We start from the raw sequence: 19,996 nt of genomic DNA, 5'->3' as shown, positions 1-19,996 counted from the left end.
GCATCCACTGTCCGTAACTCCGGTGTTGGGGTATCTGAAACCCTTTCCTGGCCTCTGAGGGCACTGTATGCATGTACTGCACTGACACGCACTCAGGAAAAAAATCCATACACATAAAATAATAAGTGATAAGAATCAGTGATATATTTGTAACTCCATTAGCTTTATTGTACATGACCAGCCGGCACACACTAGAGAAAATAGTGGTTGAGAATAGCCAAATACCAAGATGTGTTCATTATCAATAAAAACTGGCAGTCACATTTTTTTCTTGGTGATATTGCTGCAGCATACATTAGCAAAACCAGTCTTGTTCCCATTTTTAGACTCATTTCTTTGACATAAATTAACTCATTTCCTGTAGGCTGAGGCACGCCCCGGATGGTAGAGTTTCTGCTGGTCGTTGAATTCTTTCAGTATTCTGATAGCAGGCTTGAGTATAGCAGTGGAAGAGGTGTCTGTAGATCCAGGTCCCACCAGCCACTAGTTCCCTGCAGCTTGTTTCGTTAGCTAGGTTTGGCCTCAGAAAAAGAAATGTGCTAGGCTGGCTGGCTGATTCCAGTTTTTGACCATTTTCAGAAGGAGACATTATATTGGGTCCCATATTTACTGACTATTGCACACATGGGTATGTGCACTTTCAGGGGTGTAGTTCTTATTCTCCGGCCTTCCTTTGTCCAAGTGCTGGTTTGAAGTTTTCATTGCTTATTCTATGTACCCTTTGGCATTACCTAATGATTTCCTGACTCTGGCCTCTGTGCGAGAAGTCAGCGTCAGAAGTCGGGTTTCACCAAGATATTTTCTTGTCTTTTCCAGCACAAAGCTCTAGAAACAAAGGCAGGGTTATCACATGTCCCCAAGAGCTGCCTGGGAAAAGCAGGAGCCGCAGTTATCAGTATTAGAGCCTTTCTGAAATATGCTTTTGTCTCCGTGTTCATTGCATTCAATCACATCAACAAGTGTTGGCTAAGTGTTGAGCGTGGTTTCCTGTGGGATTGTGTAAGGCCCTGCAGGACAATAAATGCTTTGGGGGCACTGAGTCGTACAGCCATTTCTGACCCAACAGCCAGGGGAAAAAAAAATGTGATACAATTCACTGCTGCTGGAGAGAGGACAGCCCGAGGTTGCGTTCTTGCAGGAGCAGCTTCGCTTCACCGTGGTGGACCCCAGGGAGACAGAAGGAGCCCAAATGGTGCGTTTAAGTGGCCTGTGACTACGCAGTGTCATTATCTTACAGAATAGGTTTGGACCCAGATGTTGTGGTGCCTGGAGGTTTTAAATTTTGGAAAGCCCATCTCAGGAAAAAAAAAAACCACAAAATTATGAATACAGAGGTGTTGGGCTGCCCCTGGGACTTGAAAGGGAGCTTGTAATTTGGGGACCAGAGGTTTAAATCCCTATAGTTTCACTGTGAATTATTCACCTTGCTCAAACTTTCACTCTGAGAGGCTGCCTGATTAGGTGCCTAGCGAGACCAGCTGGATGTAGCTTTGTGCTCTTTCCTCTGTTGATTTTCTCCGCGTGCTTCTTCGCATACTGCCGTGGCAATGACATTTCACACTGTCTCTATAACTGCTCGCAAAACAAAGAAACAAACAAACAACAACAAAGAGCTTTTAGATGTACCTTCCCTTCTTTATCTTTTTTATCATGCTTTTTCAGCTACAAATGTTTGCTTTTCCATTCCTGAACTCTCCATAAACCAGAAATTAAGAGTGTTTCATGATGGAAAGAGAGACGTGGGAGACAAATGGTGCATTTGGTTCCCACGACCATAGAATTAAAGAGGTCTTGCTAGCTACAGTGATTTCACTGGATTTTAATAAATACTGCAAATAAATTGTAGTTTCTGTCAGTGCTCTAGTGTTCGCATGAGTCACCAGAGTCAGCTGTGCTCTTTACCTTTTTAATTTACTCTTTGATAAGTTTAAATATTTTGCCCGGATGAAAAATATTTTGATCAAGTATTTATTTAGTTCGGCTCTTCCCGCTTCCTCTCACTCCCTTGGACTCTGTTCTTCCTCTGAACAAGTCTCCTTTCTACTGTGTTTTTACCCACTTGCTTGCATGAGTGTAGGTATGGGCTTCTTTGCTAGAACATCTTAGTGGTGAAGCAGCTCCAGGAGGTAATCGTACTATCGGACCATGAACCACCCTTAGAGTCACTTCCAGTATGTGTTTGGATAAGTATTTGTGGTGGTACAGATACACCATGCAGACTGGCTGATTCACCCTGATTGGAAGGTAACTGGTCCCCAAGAGAGCTGGTTACAAACATAAGGAGCAGGTGCTTATTGACTTGAGAATATGTAAAGAGCTTGGGGGCAGGGCGTGAGAAAGGAAAAATTATCTTTGAGGCACACATCATTGTCTTCAGACTATTTTTCAATGTAACTATAGAGTGCTGTGGAGAAGCTTCATCTCCTACGGTGCTGGTCAGGGCACTGCCATTTTCTCATGACTTCTCAAAACCCTTCAAGGCAGTTATTGTTTTTACCGTGTTTACAGATGAGGAAGCTGAGGTTTAGCAGGGTTAGGTAATATGTCAAGTTGCAGAGAGACAAAGAAAGATTTGAACCTATCCATATGTGATGGTCTTGTCTATGCCAGTCCACATCTAGAGAGTAATAGATGCTAAGCCAATGCTAACTGATAGATTTACCACTTTTTATTTTTCTGATGAAGATGCCCAGAGGGAGTGGCCAGGGGGAGGGGAGGCAAAAAGGAAGAGGTTGCTCAAAATAAGAGAAGGTGGCTCAGAAACTCTCCAGAAGGCACAGAAGATGAATCTTATGTGCGAAGCCAATGTGATCTCAGACAGAGGTAGCACTGGAATTTTCTCTTGGTGAGAATAAAGTTTGCCTTGTTTTCATAAGCTTATCTCAGAGCAGTCAACATTTGGTCTTCCAAAATGTTAAGGATGTGAGTGTTGACATTAGTTTTTCTGTCTGTCTCATGCCAAGATCAACTGTAACTCTCTGACCTGCACCGTGTCGTGTGAAATAGGGACTTGTTGGGTCTACAGAGCTGAAAGCCAGTACCAGGGGCTTTGTTCAGCAACTTTGACTGATTCTGAATTGTACTTCTTGTTCTTGCTTAAGCTTACCATTGTGTTATGTTCAGTTGTTTAGCAGAATAAACAGGACCAACTTTGGACAAATACTTGACTATTTAAGTTGTCAAAGGACTCTCCAATTTCTTTTTCAGACCCCTGCCCAATCTTCATGTGGAGTACCTCCCTTCTCCTGACTCGTCTTCCTGCCTATCCAATACATTTATCACTTTATATTTTAGCACCAGTTAATCAAAATCTACAGCTAAACGACATGTAAAAGAAGACAACAAAACAAGAAAAGGGTTAGAAAGTGTTGCCTCCACTATCCCTTCTAAAGAACATCTTGAACTATTCAGGGAAGAGGTTTCCATTGCCAGACTGGACCAATTTAAGTACACCCCATCTCTCTCCTGTCTCCAGCTCCCACCTCCTTCACTACCTGCCATTTACTCCCACTTTTAAGGCTGAATATTTTTAGCACTATTCAAAATATGCATTATAATTCATCTATAGTGTCTGTGTTTCTGAAACCAGAGATAAAATACGGGGCCTTGTACATACATGATTGACAACCATTCTTTACCTTCATTCTGTACCCTAGCCTGGAGTTTTGCTGTCTAACAATGTATTGAGGCATTCCACTGAATGATTATTTCAAAGTCACATCTTTCTGAGAGTTCGCTGGTAAATGTTCCTTGCACAGGTCATATTAGATCCACATTTATGTCTAGTTCCCTCAACAGTGTGCCTTATTAAGGTGGAAGTAGCTTTGGTTGAACATAGAAATCGCTCTCATATGTGAGTTTCTCTGCAACTCTCTGTCTGCCTCTTTGCCTCTCTGCCTCTCTGTCTCTCTCTGTGTGTATGTGTATGTTTGTGTGTATGTATGTGTGTGTGTGTCTGTCTGTGTGTGTCTGTGTGTGTTTCCCCCTCTTTGATACAGGATCTCACTGTGTAGTCTTGGCTGGTCTGGACCTCAGAATGTAGACCAGGCTGGCCTTGATTTCATAAAGACCCTCCTGCCTCTGCTTCCTAAGTACTGGGATTAAAGGCATGTGCCACCATGCCCAGTTATTTGAGTATGTCCAGTGCCATAGTATGAATGCATCTAAGGTAAGACAGCTGAATCTAGCTCCCTGAGCTATTAGATCACTGCTTTGTCGTTTTAGCAAAGTTGCTTAGAACGTTAGGGTTCAGAATATCTTTAGTAAAAAGTTACTCCAAGCTTTCACACTCTATGGCTGCTTTCTTGTGTTTAAGTTAGTCTTCTCAGGTTTAGGTCACACAGTGACCATGTTCTTTTCTGTCACTGGTATCCTGGTCAATAATGTGGACTTTAGAGCTAAGTGACCAGAATTCAAATGCCAACTCCAACACATTACCAGTGTGACTTGGTGTTCCATACAGTTCCAAGAATGGTCTACAATAGCTAGCTGTATTTACAGTTTCAAATGAGTGTTTGGGTTTTTTCTTTGTTGGTTGTGTTGCTTTGTTTTTGTTTTCCAAGATAGGGTTCTTCTATGTAGCCTTGGATGTCCTGGAACTCACTCTGTAGACCAGGCTGCCTCTAACTCACAGAGATCTGCTTACTTCTGTCTCCTGAGTGCTAGGATTAAAAGGTGTGCATCATGACAACCCAGTGAGTGTGTTTTTATTAAGAATTTAGCAAACAAGCAGTAAAAAAAAGAAATAACCAGTAGCATATAGACAGAAGCAAAGCAACATCAAGCCATCCAAGGGAGACAAGTGGAATAGCCCAGTTGAATGACATCATCAAATTGGAGGCTTACAACATCTTGCAAAAACTAACTAGGGTTTCTGGCGAGTCTCACTGTCCGTGAGCTTTTAGCACTGCAGGCATTTTTATACCCTGGGATAAACAATAGTAACCAATGTTGGAAATAGTTTGTCTTTTAGCTATTCTGGAGGGCATGAGATTTTTGTGGTTTTGTTTGTTTGTTTCGGGGGTGGGGTATCCCAAACAGAGTTTCTCTGTGTAGCCTTGGCTGTCCTGGAACTTATTCTGCAGACTAGGTTAGCCTGAAACTGACAAAGATCTACCTGCCTCTGCCTCCTGAGTGCTGGGATTAAAGGCGTGCACCACCACTGTCCAGCAAGGCTGAATTTTTAAATACTTTTCATTGCTTGCAGTTTTTGTTCTTCTTTCTATTACAGAGTCAGAGGGTCAGCCTGATTCAGAACAGAGAGTTTGGAGGACACTTGGCAAAAGTGTGCTTGAATATGAGACAGAAAAGGCCAATTGCCTCTCAGAATCCATGCTTAATAAGCCTAAACAGCACCTACCAATTTACTAATATAATATAAATTACAAGTGGGCAATTTGATTTTCTATTGGAGCTTCATCACCTATAACTAAAGACAGCAGTTACAATATACTCTACAATGTGACTGTTACAGTATAGACATTTCACAAACTACCTTGGCACAGGATTGTTTCAGGACATGCCTAATAGGATTTATAATAGCCTACCTCTAAGGTGTGCATGGGCATGTGTCATATCCCATCACCCTGGGTAACTATAACCAACAAATAAATATTCCTCTGATGTCTTAAATGGTGTCTGGTATACAGGAGCCCTCCTTAAATGTTGACAAGGATCATCAGTACTAGTGTGTGTGTGTGTGTGTGTGTGTGTGTGTGTGTGTGTGTGTGTGTGTACTTCAGGGCTCATTATCAATGTCTTCATAGTAACTTTCATGATTTACTTTTTTTCCCTTTGAGGGCTGGAGACATGGTTTCATTGGTTAAGACTGTATCCCGTACTGATCTTTCAGAGAACCTGAGCTGCGTTTCCAGCATCCACATTGGACACTCACAATTACCTGCAACTCTAGCTCCAGGGTGATCTTGCAATGACATCTATACTCACATGTGTATATGTATGAGTGTGTGTGTGTGTGTGTGTGTGTGTGTGTGTGTGTCTGTCTGTGTTTTTTTTTAATTCCTGTTTTTTTTATTCTTCAGGCTGTTTATAGTAAAATGAATAGGATCTATTAAGTTCTCACATTCCACACAGTTATTTTTGAAATCATGATTTGGAGCCTATAGCATGCCAGGTTTTTCATTTAAGTGGCTTCATGTAAGAGGACTGTGACAGATCTCATTTTATGAATCAGGTCATTAAAACTGAGAATAATAAAGGGGCCTGCCTTGTCCAGGTACAACAGCTACTTCAAACAAGTCAGGTGCTTCAGTCTACTGCTGCACAACAGCTTTACACATTAGTCCTGAAACCCATCTTAGCATCATGGTTCATTTAATCCTGCCCTTTGTGAATGCTTTCTTTCACTAAAAACATATGATACATGTTTATTCTACAAAACTGAGAACTCAAGCAAGCCAAAGAAAAAAAATGAGCATATTTCTAGATTATTTTTTCTTTTCAAATATGTAGGTATGCGTGCTTAGTGTCATTAAGGTGTGTTCACATTCTGTGATGTGTGATTGTTATGTACCAAACATTTGGAGTCATGTGTTGTCACTCAGGGTCATGGAAAGGTGACTTTTATTTCAGCCGCTCAGGTCGAGCATCTCAAGGAGACCTGACACTTTGCCCTCATTTTCACAGGATCATTTCCTTGTGAATCTTAAATAACCATGGTGATTATGAGTCATATTAATGCAACATGTAGCTTTTACGTATGTAATTAGTAACATAATAGTTGCTGCTTTCTTTGTATTGATTTCTGCCAGGGTTGGTTTTGCCTTCCCTGTGCGTAGTTTAATATGTTTATGGAAATAGGCAGCATGGATTATTTGGTAAGCAAATTGACGTTACTATTCTATGTGGGTGGTATTATGAGAGTCCAGCCAAATCCCACCCATTCCTGTATGGAAATAGATTCTTGTTTAATATAAACTGGGTTTCATGTGGCAGCGTATTGTGAAAGTGGCTTCATTTACTCTTACCTTCTGCTGGGACTTCCTTCTGCTAATAGTGGGCAGATCAGACCTTGCTGGTCATTAAACAGGCATGTGAATCAACAGGGGTGTCAGAGGCCCCTTTTAGCTGCTATCATAATAAGAAGGAGGAGATGTCACATTTCTAAAAATTAGTCCTTATGGAGTATCACTTCCTGGAGCAAGTGGGACCCCGGAGGTAACTTCAGTTCAGATCTCTATTTGGCTGTAAAGGAGAAGAAAATCATGACTTGTGCAGAATGAAACCAGAGAGCATTTGATTCCGTGAAATAAGACAGACCCAAAGTACAATTACCACATCTCTTTAACATGCAAAATCTAGATTTAACTTTCTCTGTAAATGTTCACATATATGTAGGACATGAGAATAGATGGGAGACTATAAAAGAAGAGAAGGAGGTCCAAAGGAAGTGCTATGTGCAGGAAAGCAAGAAGAGGTAGCATTTAAACAAACAAAAAAGCAAACAAATAAAAACAACATCCCCCCCAACTCAAAACTCTTCTTAAGAAAACCAAAACTGGACAGAAGCCATAAGAGCTGGCTAGACTATGTCAAAAGGGTGACTCCTCAAGACAGGATTCTTCAGGTCTGTAAAAGGACCTGAGAGTCTACCTTAGAGAGTGGAGCCTTGAAGACCTGGTCTCCGTGAATATAATTTCAGAGACACATGACTCCAAATGTTTGGCACATAACAATCACACATCACAGAATGTAAACACACCTTAATGACACTAAGCATGCATACCTACATATCTGAAAAGAAAAAATAATCTAGAAATATGCTCATCTTTTCTTTGGCTTGCTTGAGTTCTCAGTTTTGTAGAATAAGCATGTATCATATGTTTTTAGTGAAAGAAAGCATTCACAAAGGGCAGGATTAAATGAACCATAATGCTAAAATTTGACAAGTTATACCTTGTCTGGAGCAGAAGGCTTGTGAACGCTTAGAAATTTATTGTAGAATTTCATTGAAGTCCTCATAGCCTCCCTTTCTACTTCGTGTTCTTCCCTCTAGTATATGGAGGATTTCACAGTTCTTCTTAATCCTCTCCATATAATTTCCTCCAGATCCATCTTTAATGTGAAGTGTATGACAGCTCAATAAAGATCACAGTATGCAAGTCATCCTGCCGTGCTGGGAAAGACTGCCTCTTACCCGGACATGAAGCCCTGCTTGTTTAAAACAGTGCTTGGATCAGATCTGCTAAGTTCATAGATGGCTTTGAGAAGTATTGTTTTAGCTGCAATGTACAAGAAAATCAGCAAGAGCTTTTAATGTTTTTTAATGTAAAAAGTGAAAATGACACAAAGTGGCCTGCAACTATGCCTACCTAGTGTACCGACTACTCTGTCTTATTTCCACGTCCTGTGCTACACTCACAAAAGAACTGCCCCTCCTTTTAAAAATCTATAAAACAATATCCAAAGCCAAAAGTATGCAACATTTTCTTCTATTTAATGAATAAGAATGCCTGTGATCAGCCCATAAATGAAGCAATGCTCTTGAGAATAGTTTCAATAGTCATAGTCTCCTGACCTCCGAAGATAAATTTAAAGAGCTGCTTTTCTTAATCCCCACTTTAGATTCTGTGGTGTATATCAGGAGGAGTGACTAGTGCTGATTTATTGAACTCCAGCATGTGTTTCTTGGTCTCCCTTTCTGTCTACTACCTGCTGTGGTAGGCTCCTCATATTCCTGGGCTAATAGGAAGGGCTGGCTAGTGACTGCCTGGGTTTGCTTCCGTGCCTGCACCTGCATCTTTGCTAAGGGAACAAAGCCTGTGCTGGTGCTTCCTGATCAAGAGTGTTAATAGGATGCAAATATCTTCTCTTTTAATGCATGGCCCTGGCATAGTCAGGGAGAACATGAGAGATGGTGCCTCAGAGCAGGAACTTTTTGCTTACAGCTTGAGAGTTAAAGTTAATATGTAGACTTGAGTGAGCTCTACAGAGTCTAAGGTAAGTAAACTTAATTATCTTGAGACCATTAAAGATAGATCAGAACTACTGGGCACTTAATTGCTAATAATGGTGTACTTTCACAAAGCTAAGAAGAACATGAAATCTATCTTTGTGGCCCACGGCTTAACATAACTGCATTTCTTTCTTTCTTTCTTTCTTTCTTTTTTTTTTTTTTTTTTTTGGTTTTTCAACACAGGGTTTCTCTGTGTAGTACTGGCTGATCCTGGAACTCACTCTGTAGACCAGGCTGGCCTTGAACTCAGAAATCCACCTGCCTCTGCCTCTCGAGTGCTGGGATTAAAAGCATGTGCCAACACGCCTGGCTCTTTTCCTTTTTTCTTTTTCTTTTCTTTTTTCTTTCTCTCTTTTTTTTTTTTTTTGCATTTCTTTATCAGATCTGATACACAGGGTTTAAACTCTGTCTCAGGAGAAAGAGAGAGTTGATGCACTTCTTTTTTCCCTAAATACCTTCAGTTTTCATCTTTCCCATAGTTTGGGAGTGAAAAGTATTTCCTTTGTAAATGTGCTCATTCCACTCTTCTTCTCATCTCTTTTGACTTTTTTTTATTGTCTTTTCACCCATTTTCTTCCTGTGATTTAATCTTGATATTGTCAATCACACGTGTATCATTCATGTCAAAAGACCCAGTTATGATCCTGGGTAGTAAATGTCCCTCAAGGTGATACTAATGGCTTATGGTGATTTAGATAATCTGGTGAAATCACTGGCCACAGGCATGGAAGGGAATTTCAGTTATGGGTTACTTAATAGATAGTAAGTTTCCTGGAGTGCAGTTTGAAAGAGTTTACTATCTGCTAGTCAATTCAATAAGTGTGTATAGAGTGTTTCAACAGTGGAGACCATTTTGATGAGTTAGCCAGGAAGATGGCGCAAACATGGTGACTGTATGATACAGAGTGGGACATGAGTCAGGGAAGAGGTAATATGCTGTAGAAAACCTGCATACATTGCAAAACTCAGAACAAAGGCAGAAGAAAACTAGGAGGGATTTGTGGTCTATGCTATACTCCTAATTTAGCCTTTATATTTAGAAGTTGGCATCTTTATCCTCCCTGGACCTAGCTAGATACTGCAATCATTTTAATTCTTTTCTTTAGGACGACAATATGGAGAGTAAATCCATTCTGGAAGAACTGCTTCTCAAAAAGTCACAGCAAAAGAAGAAAATGTCACCAAATAATTACAAGGAGCGGCTTTTTGTTCTAACCAAAACAAGCCTTTCCTACTATGAATACGACAAAATGGTATCTCCTTCCTTATTTTGTGCTATTTATTATTCTTCCCAAGTCTCTGCAAAGTCCTTGATTATAATGAAAGAATGCCAGGATTCTTAGCTAAGAGTAAAGATCAGCTTGTATCAACATATTACACTGCCTCTCTTTAGACAATGTATGATAAATCAAGAGAAAGGATTGGAAACTACTTATTCATTTTATTAAGACCAATCATAACATGTCTTTAAAATGGTAGTTCTCAGCTAAAGTAATTTGTGTTTCCTGGAAAACATTGGACAATAATTAGAGATATGTCAGCTGTCACAACTCGTTCTGGGAGCCAATGAGTAAACACTACGAGCATCCGGTGAACAGACACTGAGGATGCTACTAAAATTTCCTACAGCCCACAGGTCGCACTTCACACATCCTTAAATGTTAATAATAGTTCTGAGGTTGAGCAATTCTGCCTTAAAACAGTAATGGTAATAATAACATCTCTGTGTAGTTAAGAACTTGAGCACAGGGGGAAAACCGAGACACCATCAAAAACCAAGATGAAGTGAAGATATTTCATAGCATTAAACCTTGATTTCTTTATTAACCACTTGGCAGGGAATTTTAATAAATATTATACAATTCTCAAATAATATTGTTAACTGTCACACAGATACTTGTGCATGTGTTCATAGTTTGGAAATATGATTGCAAAAGCCATAGAGCAACAGAATATGTGTCTCCGTTGACTTCCACGTCCCTTAGTCTCCCTCCAGACGTTATCTTTAGCTGTACACTTTTCCCTGCTCACCTTAACACACTCACCAGATATAGTTTCTGATCTGCTTTTGAATTCAGAAAAGAGGAAGCAGAAAAGGATCAATAGAAATTAAGAAAATCAGATGTGTGGAAAAAGTCAACCTTGAGGAGCAGACACCGGTGGAGAGACAGTACCCATTTCAGGTAAAAGAGGGGGAGGCAGTCTGTTTAATATTTTGTACTGTTAGCTCACTGTGCCCAGGAAAAATAACCATATTGCAAAATGACCCCTTTAGACATTGATAATGTTTGGAATAGCCCCAAATGTGTGCTGGCAGTCTCTTAGAACCCTCCTGGCCAATCTGCTTCTCTCAGAAGGAGGGGAAGCAGGATGAGAGTGTAAGCTACCATGGTCTGACCTGTTTAGGGTCTACCCATCTCTTTAATGGGACACTGGGGGGTGTCTCTCTTCTCTTGGGTAACAACAGTAAGTAGGAAGCTATGCAGGATTAAATACCAACCCTGCCCCATGTGTCTCCAAGGGGATGGCAAAATAGAGCATCATAATCCAAGGAGAGTGAGTGTTCAGATGGAGGCTGAGAGATATTCCTTGCTCCTCACTCCAATGTGTCCGGAAAATGCTCTGTTGGAGGTCACAGTTGGGTTGGGAAGGACTAATGACGGAGGAGATAGCAGGACACACTAAATAACAAGTGCCAAGGCACTGGAGGCTGGAATAAGAGCATGAAAGAGGCAAGCCTACACAAGCAGGTGGTGCTATACTGTGGAGGGCTCTACATTCTATGTTAACCAACTTTGACTTTACACCAAAGAAATCTTTTTTTTTAAAGCATTTAGGTGTGTGTGTGTGTGTGTGTGTGTGTGTGTGTGTGTGTGATATGCTTCCACATGCACGAAGGTGGAGTCAGAGGACAGCTTATAGGAGTAGTTCTTTCCTTTAACCCTGTGGGTTCAGAAAATCCAAATCAGGTAATCAGGCTTGATGGCAAAGCACCCTTCCTTCTGAGCCACCTTGCTAACCCATAGCCCCCAAAGAACTTTAAATAGTCCCCTGCTAGATAGAGTAGAATAACTGTGAATGGTTTCAGCTGAGTCAGACCTACTGCAAAACTATCACCCAGTTGGGGAAAACCAAGGGAGAGTGTGCCCATGGAGGCGACCTTAAACACAGCAGGGACACAGAGGCTATTCAAAGCCACAAATGTTTTCCAGCCCTACAGAGTTCCTAGCCCACTACCTGTGTGTATATACTCATAAAGATACATCACAACTTAGCTGGGGTGATGGTGGTGCATGCCTTTAATCCTAGCACTCATTGGAGAAGTAAAGACAGGCAGACCTTTGTGCAGCCAGTCTGGTTTACAGAGGAAATTCCAGGGCAACCAAAGCCACACAGAGAAACCCTGTCTCAAAACAAAACAAACCCCCACCATCACCATCGCAACTTATCTCTGAGTATACTTGCTCATTTGTTAGAAAAAGAAACCACATACTTATATATAAATAAAAGGAAAGCTATTGAAGTAGGATGAGCCCAGCTACTAGGAGATCTTTCATAAGTGGTATATATTATTTTCCAGTTGTAAAAGAAGTCTGATCCAGAGAGAGAGTATTGTAATTTTCAAACTGGGGCAGGTGTATAAGCATGTGGGTACAAGAGCAGGGCAGTGGGTGTCCTGCCTGTGGAGGCAAGAGGACACCAGGTGTCTGGCTCTGTCACCTTCCAGTTGATTCCCCTGAGATAGGATCTCCAGGAATCTTCCTCTCTGTGACTTCCAGAGGACAGGACTTGCAGGTTTGGGCACAGCATGCCCCGCTTTCCTTACCTACAAAACCATCTCTCCAACCTCATAAAAGGTTTCTACTGGTTAGAAAGATAGACTCCAGCACTTGTAAGAAATATGTAGTTTACCATATTAAATTAATTCCAAAGCTAATATATGTTCTATGAGAAAAGGTTTATTTCTAATAACATAAAATTTTACAGGTACACCAGATTGAACTATGAAACACGTATCAAAATTCATTGCTTTCCCCCCTCCATGCAGATTGTGTATAAAGATGGGCTTCTTTATGTCTATGCATCGAATGAAGAGAGCCGATGTCAGTGGTTAAAAGCGCTGCAAAAAGGTAACGAAATGCTAAAATGAAGGCTTGAATTGTTTTCCTGTGACGCTCAGGAGGATGAGTGTATTCATGCTTGCTTTTGCTTTCTCAGTGTTACAGGCAGGAAGCCTGCGGATCACCGTAGCTTTCACACCGAGCACAGAGCTAGCTATTGTGTTTTCCCTGGGCATGGTGGGGGTGGGGGTGGGGTGGGGACAAGGGGCAGGCCGACTGTGCTTCCTGCTGTGCTTCAAGTCCTGTTGGGGCCAGACTGCCAATGTTCACAAACAGTTAGCATTAATAAGGGCTGAGCACTTACCACTTGCCAGCACTCTATCAAGCACATGTTGCATCTTGTTACATAATCCTCTTGACAACTCTGTGGACAAGGATATTATTATTAGTCTTCATTTTTTACACAAGTTTAAAGGAAAGCAGCCAAATGCCACAAACCTTCGTAATGGGAAACTCAAAACTCAATAACCTGAATCCAACCTTTTAAAATCACTATATTTTAACCTAAGTCACTATAGTTTGGCCCAAACTGAGAATTTAATAAAGATTTAATTTGTGATTTTTAAGTTGCTTCAGTAATAAGGAAGAGAATTGTTATTATTAATTTGGTGCCATGATGTTTCCCTCTATAATCTTTTTAGGTTTGAAAAGGTCACGTAGTAAGGATGATATGTAACTCAAGTCAGTGGCTATACTGGTGCAGCTTCAGGTTTTAACATCCTAGACAGAGGAAGATTTTGTCTTCCCATTTACTTTTTAGATGATGGCAAAATCTCAGTACACCTCCCATTCCACACACCCATTCCACATCAATGCAAATACATCTTTTACCACACAAACTTCTCCATTTTCCCTTTCTGTGAAAGGACTTAGCAATCTATTTTGTAGAATAGTGAAGTGGTCCTTTAGGATGAGAATTGTCTCTCATTATCCATTATCTTCTCAATGAAGTTAAATGGGTATCTCTGTAAGGGCCAGACAAACCTCTCCTCTCTCTCCTCTCCTCTCCTCTCCTCTCCTCTCCTCTCCTCTCCTCTCCTCTCCTCTCCTCTCCTCTCCTCTCCTCTCCTCTCCTCTCCTCTCCTTATGAAGTTCCCCCAGTTTGCGCCATATCAGTCTATTTAACTCTGTAAGAGTTATGACAGCAGTAACAATCAATCCTCAGGGTTGTTGGGCAGAGATGCACCTGAGAAAAAATAGATAAAGTCACATACAGTTTTTAAAATATCATTAAGTGTGGAAACTTGCAATGCAGACTTTCAGACGTTGTTGGAGAATTCGTTACCCAGGAACCTAAATCCTTTTGGTTGGATACATTAGAAATCTTGACACATTAAAGAGCAACAGATTAGATAGCAAGAGAGCATGAAATTCTAATGATTTTTTTTGGAACTAAAATCAGAAATTAGCATTTTATGATCTTAACTCATTCTGTCATAATTAACCTTTAATGCTCATTAGTTTTTCCTTGGGGCCAGCAAGGAACTGAATTGAGATGTACTAAATAAATGTTATTACTAAAACCTACGTTTACTGAGCAACTGAGGCCAAAGACTTATATATACTATCTTATACCCCTTCAGTGATCCAGCACAATATTAATTATTATTCCTTAGGTTGGGTTAATAAGGGAAGAACAAGACTCTCTTGGTTTCAAAGTTAAGGATTTTCTAGATGAAGATAAAATCAAGAGGAAAGAGTTGAAGTCACACATACAACCAACTCTCCTCAATTAAAGATGCTTCTTAAGCTATTATCTATTAAGTCCTTGGAGGTTTCTCTGCTGTATTGCAAAACTCATTAATTCTCTGTACATAGAAACATTTCAAGATTGGAATTTAATTTGTCGAGACTAACATTGCCTTGTTCTCATGGTTCACTTTTCCACTACTGGAGATGGAGCCTGGGACTTGGTTTCTACTAGACAGGTGCCCTACCACTAAGCTCACCTTAGCTCCTCTTTTCTAATATACACATATCCTACAAAAGCAGCTTCTAGTTAGGTGTGCTGGGGGAGTTCTGTAGTCCCAGCATTTGGAAGGTGGAGGCAGGAGTCAAGAGTCAAGATCAGCTTTGGCTGCACAGTGAGACAAAGTTAGATTTGTATATATGAGACTTTGCCCCAAAAAAGGTAGCTTCCCACCCCCTCAAATTATTTATCCCTTAGAGTAAGGATGTCAAAGTCATGGAAGACAAAGAAAAGACAAGAAACTATTCTAACTCAAGGACAACTAAATAACTAAATTTCATAAATAATGCTGGACCAGAACTTTGATCAGGAAAAAAAGTAATTTAAAGAACATTATTGGAACAATTGGAGGAAATCAAATATAAAATATATTAGATTTCCTGAAATTGAAAATTTGCTTTATAGTTAGGTAAGAGAATACCCCTGGTAATAGAAACTGTGTGGGGAAATATTTATGGGTGACATTATTCAAGCCATATATCTGCTGTTCATTCTAAATTAATGATTGAATAATAATGATAAAATTTTAGAACAAAAATTATGTATGTCTTAAAAAGAAAGAAGCAGTAAAATAAAATAGTTAACAATTGGTGGATCTAAGGAACAGGTGGGAAAAGGACATAGTAGTGCATGATTCTTACTGTACCTTTGAAACTTTTCCAAATGAAAACCCATCTTAAGTACATGATCTTAGAAACTCTTTTTTCCCAAGATCTAGTCCTACCACGAAGCCTACTTCTCCCACCAAAGACCATCAGGTGCTGTAACCCAGTCAGGACCTTTCCATAGGTATTTATAAAATCTTAATGACAAGCTAGATTCAATGCAATCCCCATCAAAATTCCAACTCAATTCTTCAACGAATTAGAAAGGGCAATCGGCAGATTCATCTGGAATAACAAAAAACCGAGGATAGCAAAAACTCTTCTCAAGGATAAAAGAACCTCTGGTGGAATCACCATGCCCGACCTAAAGCTTTACTACAGAGCAATTGTGATAAAAACTGCATGGTACTGGTATAGCGACAGACAAGTAGACCAATGGAACAGAATTGAAGACCCAGAGATGAACCCACACACCTATGGTCACTTGATCTTTGACAAGGGAGCTAAAACCATCCAGTGGAAAAAAGACAGCATTTTCAACAAATGGTGCTGGCACAACTGGCGGTTATCATGTAGAAGATTGCGAATTGATCCATTCCTATCTCCTTGTACTAAGCTCAAATCTAAGTGGATTAAGGAACTCCACATAAAACCAGAGACACTGAAACTTATAGAGGAGAAAGTAGGGAAAAGCCTCGAAGATATGGGTACAGGAGAAAAATTCCTGAATAGAACAGCAATGGCTTGTGCTATAAGATCGAGAATCGATAAATGGGACCTCATAAAATTGCAAAGCTTCTGCAAGGCAAAAGACACCGTCAATAAGACAAAAAGACCACCAACAGATTGGGAAAGGATCTTTACCTATCCCAAATCGGACAGGGGACTAATATCCAATATATATAAAGAACTCAAGAAGATAGACTCCATAAAATCAAATAACCCCATTAAAAATGGGGCTCAGAACTGAACAAAGATTTCTCACCCGAGGAATACCGAATGGCAGAGAAGCACCTGAAAAAATGTTCAACATCCTTAATCATCAGGGAAATGCAAATCAAAACAACCCTGAGATTCCACCTCACACCAGTCAGAATGGCTAAGATGAAAAATTCAGGTGACAGCAGATGCTGGCGAGGATGTGGAGAAAGAGGAACACTCCTCCATTGTTGGTGGGATTGCAAGCTTGTACAACCACTCTGGAAGTCAGTCTGGCAGTTCCTCAGAAAATTGGACATAGTACTACCGGAAGATCCAGCAATACCTCTTCTGGGCATATATCCAGAAGATGCCCCAACCGGTAAGAAGGACACATGTTCCACTATGTTCATAGCAGCCTTATTTATAATAGCCAGAAGCTGGAAAGAACCCAGATGCCTCTCAACAGAGGAATGGATACAGAAAATATGGTACATTTACACAATGGAGTACTACTCAGCTATTAAAAAGAATGAATTTATGAAATTCCTAGCCAAATGAATGGACCTGGAGGGCATCATCCTGAGTGAGGTAACACATTCACAAAGAAACTCACACAATATGTATTCACTGATAAGTGGATATTAGCCCCAAACCTAGGATACCCAAGATATAAGATACAATTTGCTAAACACATTAAACTCAAGAGAACGAAGACCAAAGTGTGGACACTTTGCCCCTTCTTTGAATAGGAAACAAAACACCCATGGAAGGAGTTACATAGACAAAATTTGGAAGTGTGACGAAAGGATGGACCATCTAGTGATTGCCATATCCAGAGATCCATCCCATGATCAGCTTCCAAACGCTGACACCATTGCATACACTAGCAAGATTTTGCTGAAAGGACCCAGATATAGCTGTCTCTTGTGAGACTATGCCAGGGCCTAGCAAACACAGAAGTGGATGCTCACAGTCAGCTATTGAATGGACCACAGGGCCCCCAATGGAGGAACTAGAGAAAGCACCCAAGGAACTAAAGGGAACTGCAACCCTATAGGTGGAACAACAATATGAACTAAGCAGTACCCCGGAACTCTTGTCTCTAGCTGCATATGTATCAAAAGATGGCCTAGTCGGCCATCACTGCAAAGAGAGGCCCATTGGACTTGCAAACTTTATATGCCCCAGTACAGGGGAACGCCAGGGCCAAAAAGGGGGAGTGGGTGGGTAGGGGAGTGGGGGTGGGTGGGTATGGGGGACTTTTGGTATAGCATTGGAAATGTAAATGAGCTAAATACCTAATAAAAAAATGGAAAAAAATGACAAGCTAGCCAGAATATACATTTTTCCTAACTCACTCATGTCAGAATGATACATTATTATGCTGTAGTTAGACTGTGGATTATGCTGTGGTTTCTGTTTATTCTTTGAGTTTATTAACTTCCTGGTGAAAACCAACTGCTTTGGTAGACACTGGGTCTGACCTTAGTTGCTGATAAATGAGACTGCCATTGCACTGAGATTATAGCACTTACTTATTGCATTGCTTCTTTTGGGCCAACTTCTGTTGACATCTTGTATCCTTCCTGCTTGCCCTTCAGAGATACGGGGCAACCCTCACCTGTTGATCAAGTATCACAGTGGCTTCTTTGTGGATGGAAAGTTCCTGTGTTGCCAGCAGAGCTGCAAAGCAGCCCCAGGATGCACTCTCTGGGAAGCATGTATGTGTGATGGGAACTTGGGGTGCGTTGGGGTGGCCACTAGGTGAAGCCTGCCCAATGCCAGATTAGTTTTCCAAAATACACCATATTGATTGACATCGTATGTAATACAGCTTTGTGAATGCTAAGTTAAAAATGAAGTCTATTTTTAGTGTCAGTTGACTCATACTCCCTCAATATTAATATGTGCCTGTTTTTCATTTCATGAGAAATGCTTATAAAATTGAAACCATAATAAACAGAGAGAAAAGAAGATGAACTTGGATGGGTAGGGAGGTGGGGAGAATTTAGGAGGAGTTGGGGGAGAGAAAAGAGTATAATCAAAATATACTTTATGAAAACATTTTAATAAAAAATTGAAACCATGGGTCAAGAAATCCAATAAGGCCTCTGATAATTCTGTAGTTTAAAACAAACTCATTAGAATCAAAATGTGGTGAGCATATCACCAGAAATCAAACTGCTAGGTTTCCCACTTGATAAGAAAATGAGGGCTGGAGAGATGACTCAGCAAGTAAGAGCACTGCCGGCTCTTCCAGAGGACCGGAGTTCAATTCCCAACAACCACATAGTAGCTCACAACCATCTGTAATGGGATCTGATGCCATCTTCTGGTGTGTCTGAAGATGGCTACAGTGTACTCATATACATATAATTTTAATAAATAATTCTTTAAAAGAAAGAAAATGAGAGGCAGGAGAGGTGGTTCAGTAGTACCAGCTGCTTTTCCAGAGAGGGCCTGGGTTTGGTTTCCAGCACTCATCTGGCACTTCACAATCTATAAGTCTAGTTCCAGCGGATCCAGTGCCTTCTTCCAGCCTCCTTGGACACTGCATGCATGTGGTACACAGACACATCCAAGCAGGCATGACGGCATATATTTGTAATCTTGGTACTTAAGAGCTGAGTCAAGAAGATATAGTTTGAGACTAGTCTGAGCTACATAGTAAGTTTAAAACTAACCCTCACACTGAGACCCTGTCAACACACACACACACACACACACACACACACACACACACACAGAGGGGGGAGGGGGAGGGAGGGGGAGAGGGAAAGGGAGAGGAAGAGGGAGAGAGATCAATTCTTATATAAAAAACAAAAAACTCACGAAACAAGTCTACTTATTAAAATATATAGCAAAAACACAATTTTAAAAGTAAGAGTCTTAATTATCACATATGCCAACATTATGATGACTAGCATTACGAGATTTGTTTAAAGTAATTGGTCATTCTCTACAGGTGTGTTGGTTTCTTAATAACATGTGGAAATGAGGTATAAATTGCTTGTTGGATTTAGAGGAACTTGAACTTCAATCCAGGCATTGCACTATTTCAGTAGCTGGAGGTGGAAGAGTGCTGTTTGAGTTGAGCATTACACGAGAACACTCCAGAATTGCTTGAAATGTTGTCTAAGTTCAGTTGATTTGGTGAGAGTGGTTCATTTCTTTTCTGACTCCCTGTGTCGGGTGTTTTCCTTTGTTCTGTTTGCTTTTCAGATGCTGATCTGCACATCGCAATCAGTGATGAGAAACACAGAGCTCCCACTTTCCCAGAGAGGCTAGTAAGTCCAGTTTTAAATTCTTTTTAAGGATGGGCTATTTGCACACATGCCATTCTATTTTGTCGTAATTCATCCTCTCTCTTCTCCCCCACTGGTTCCCTTTTATAGTCTGCAGGCGT

At 40.6% G+C, this 19,996-nt stretch overlaps 1 protein-coding gene across 1 annotated transcript in view; it reads left to right on the top strand.

Moving 5' to 3' along the window:
- Nucleotides 1-1,046: 1,046 nt before the first annotated feature.
- Nucleotides 1,047-19,996, top strand: part of Bmx (BMX non-receptor tyrosine kinase) — a 65,352-nt gene continuing 46,402 nt past the window's right edge. Inside the window, exons 1-6 of the mRNA NM_009759.4 lie at nucleotides 1,047-1,192; nucleotides 10,081-10,227; nucleotides 11,053-11,157; nucleotides 13,023-13,104; nucleotides 18,192-18,311; nucleotides 19,813-19,877. Coding sequence (NP_033889.2) covers nucleotides 1,190-1,192; nucleotides 10,081-10,227; nucleotides 11,053-11,157; nucleotides 13,023-13,104; nucleotides 18,192-18,311; nucleotides 19,813-19,877 — 522 coding nt within the window. The 5' untranslated portion in view covers nucleotides 1,047-1,189. The remainder of the gene's footprint in view (nucleotides 1,193-10,080; nucleotides 10,228-11,052; nucleotides 11,158-13,022; nucleotides 13,105-18,191; nucleotides 18,312-19,812; nucleotides 19,878-19,996) is intronic.

This window comes from Mus musculus, chromosome X (assembly GCF_000001635.26).
Source record: "Mus musculus strain C57BL/6J chromosome X, GRCm38.p6 C57BL/6J".
Lineage (NCBI taxonomy): Eukaryota > Metazoa > Chordata > Mammalia > Rodentia > Muridae > Mus > Mus musculus.
This window is presented reverse-complemented; position numbering and strand designations above follow the sequence as displayed.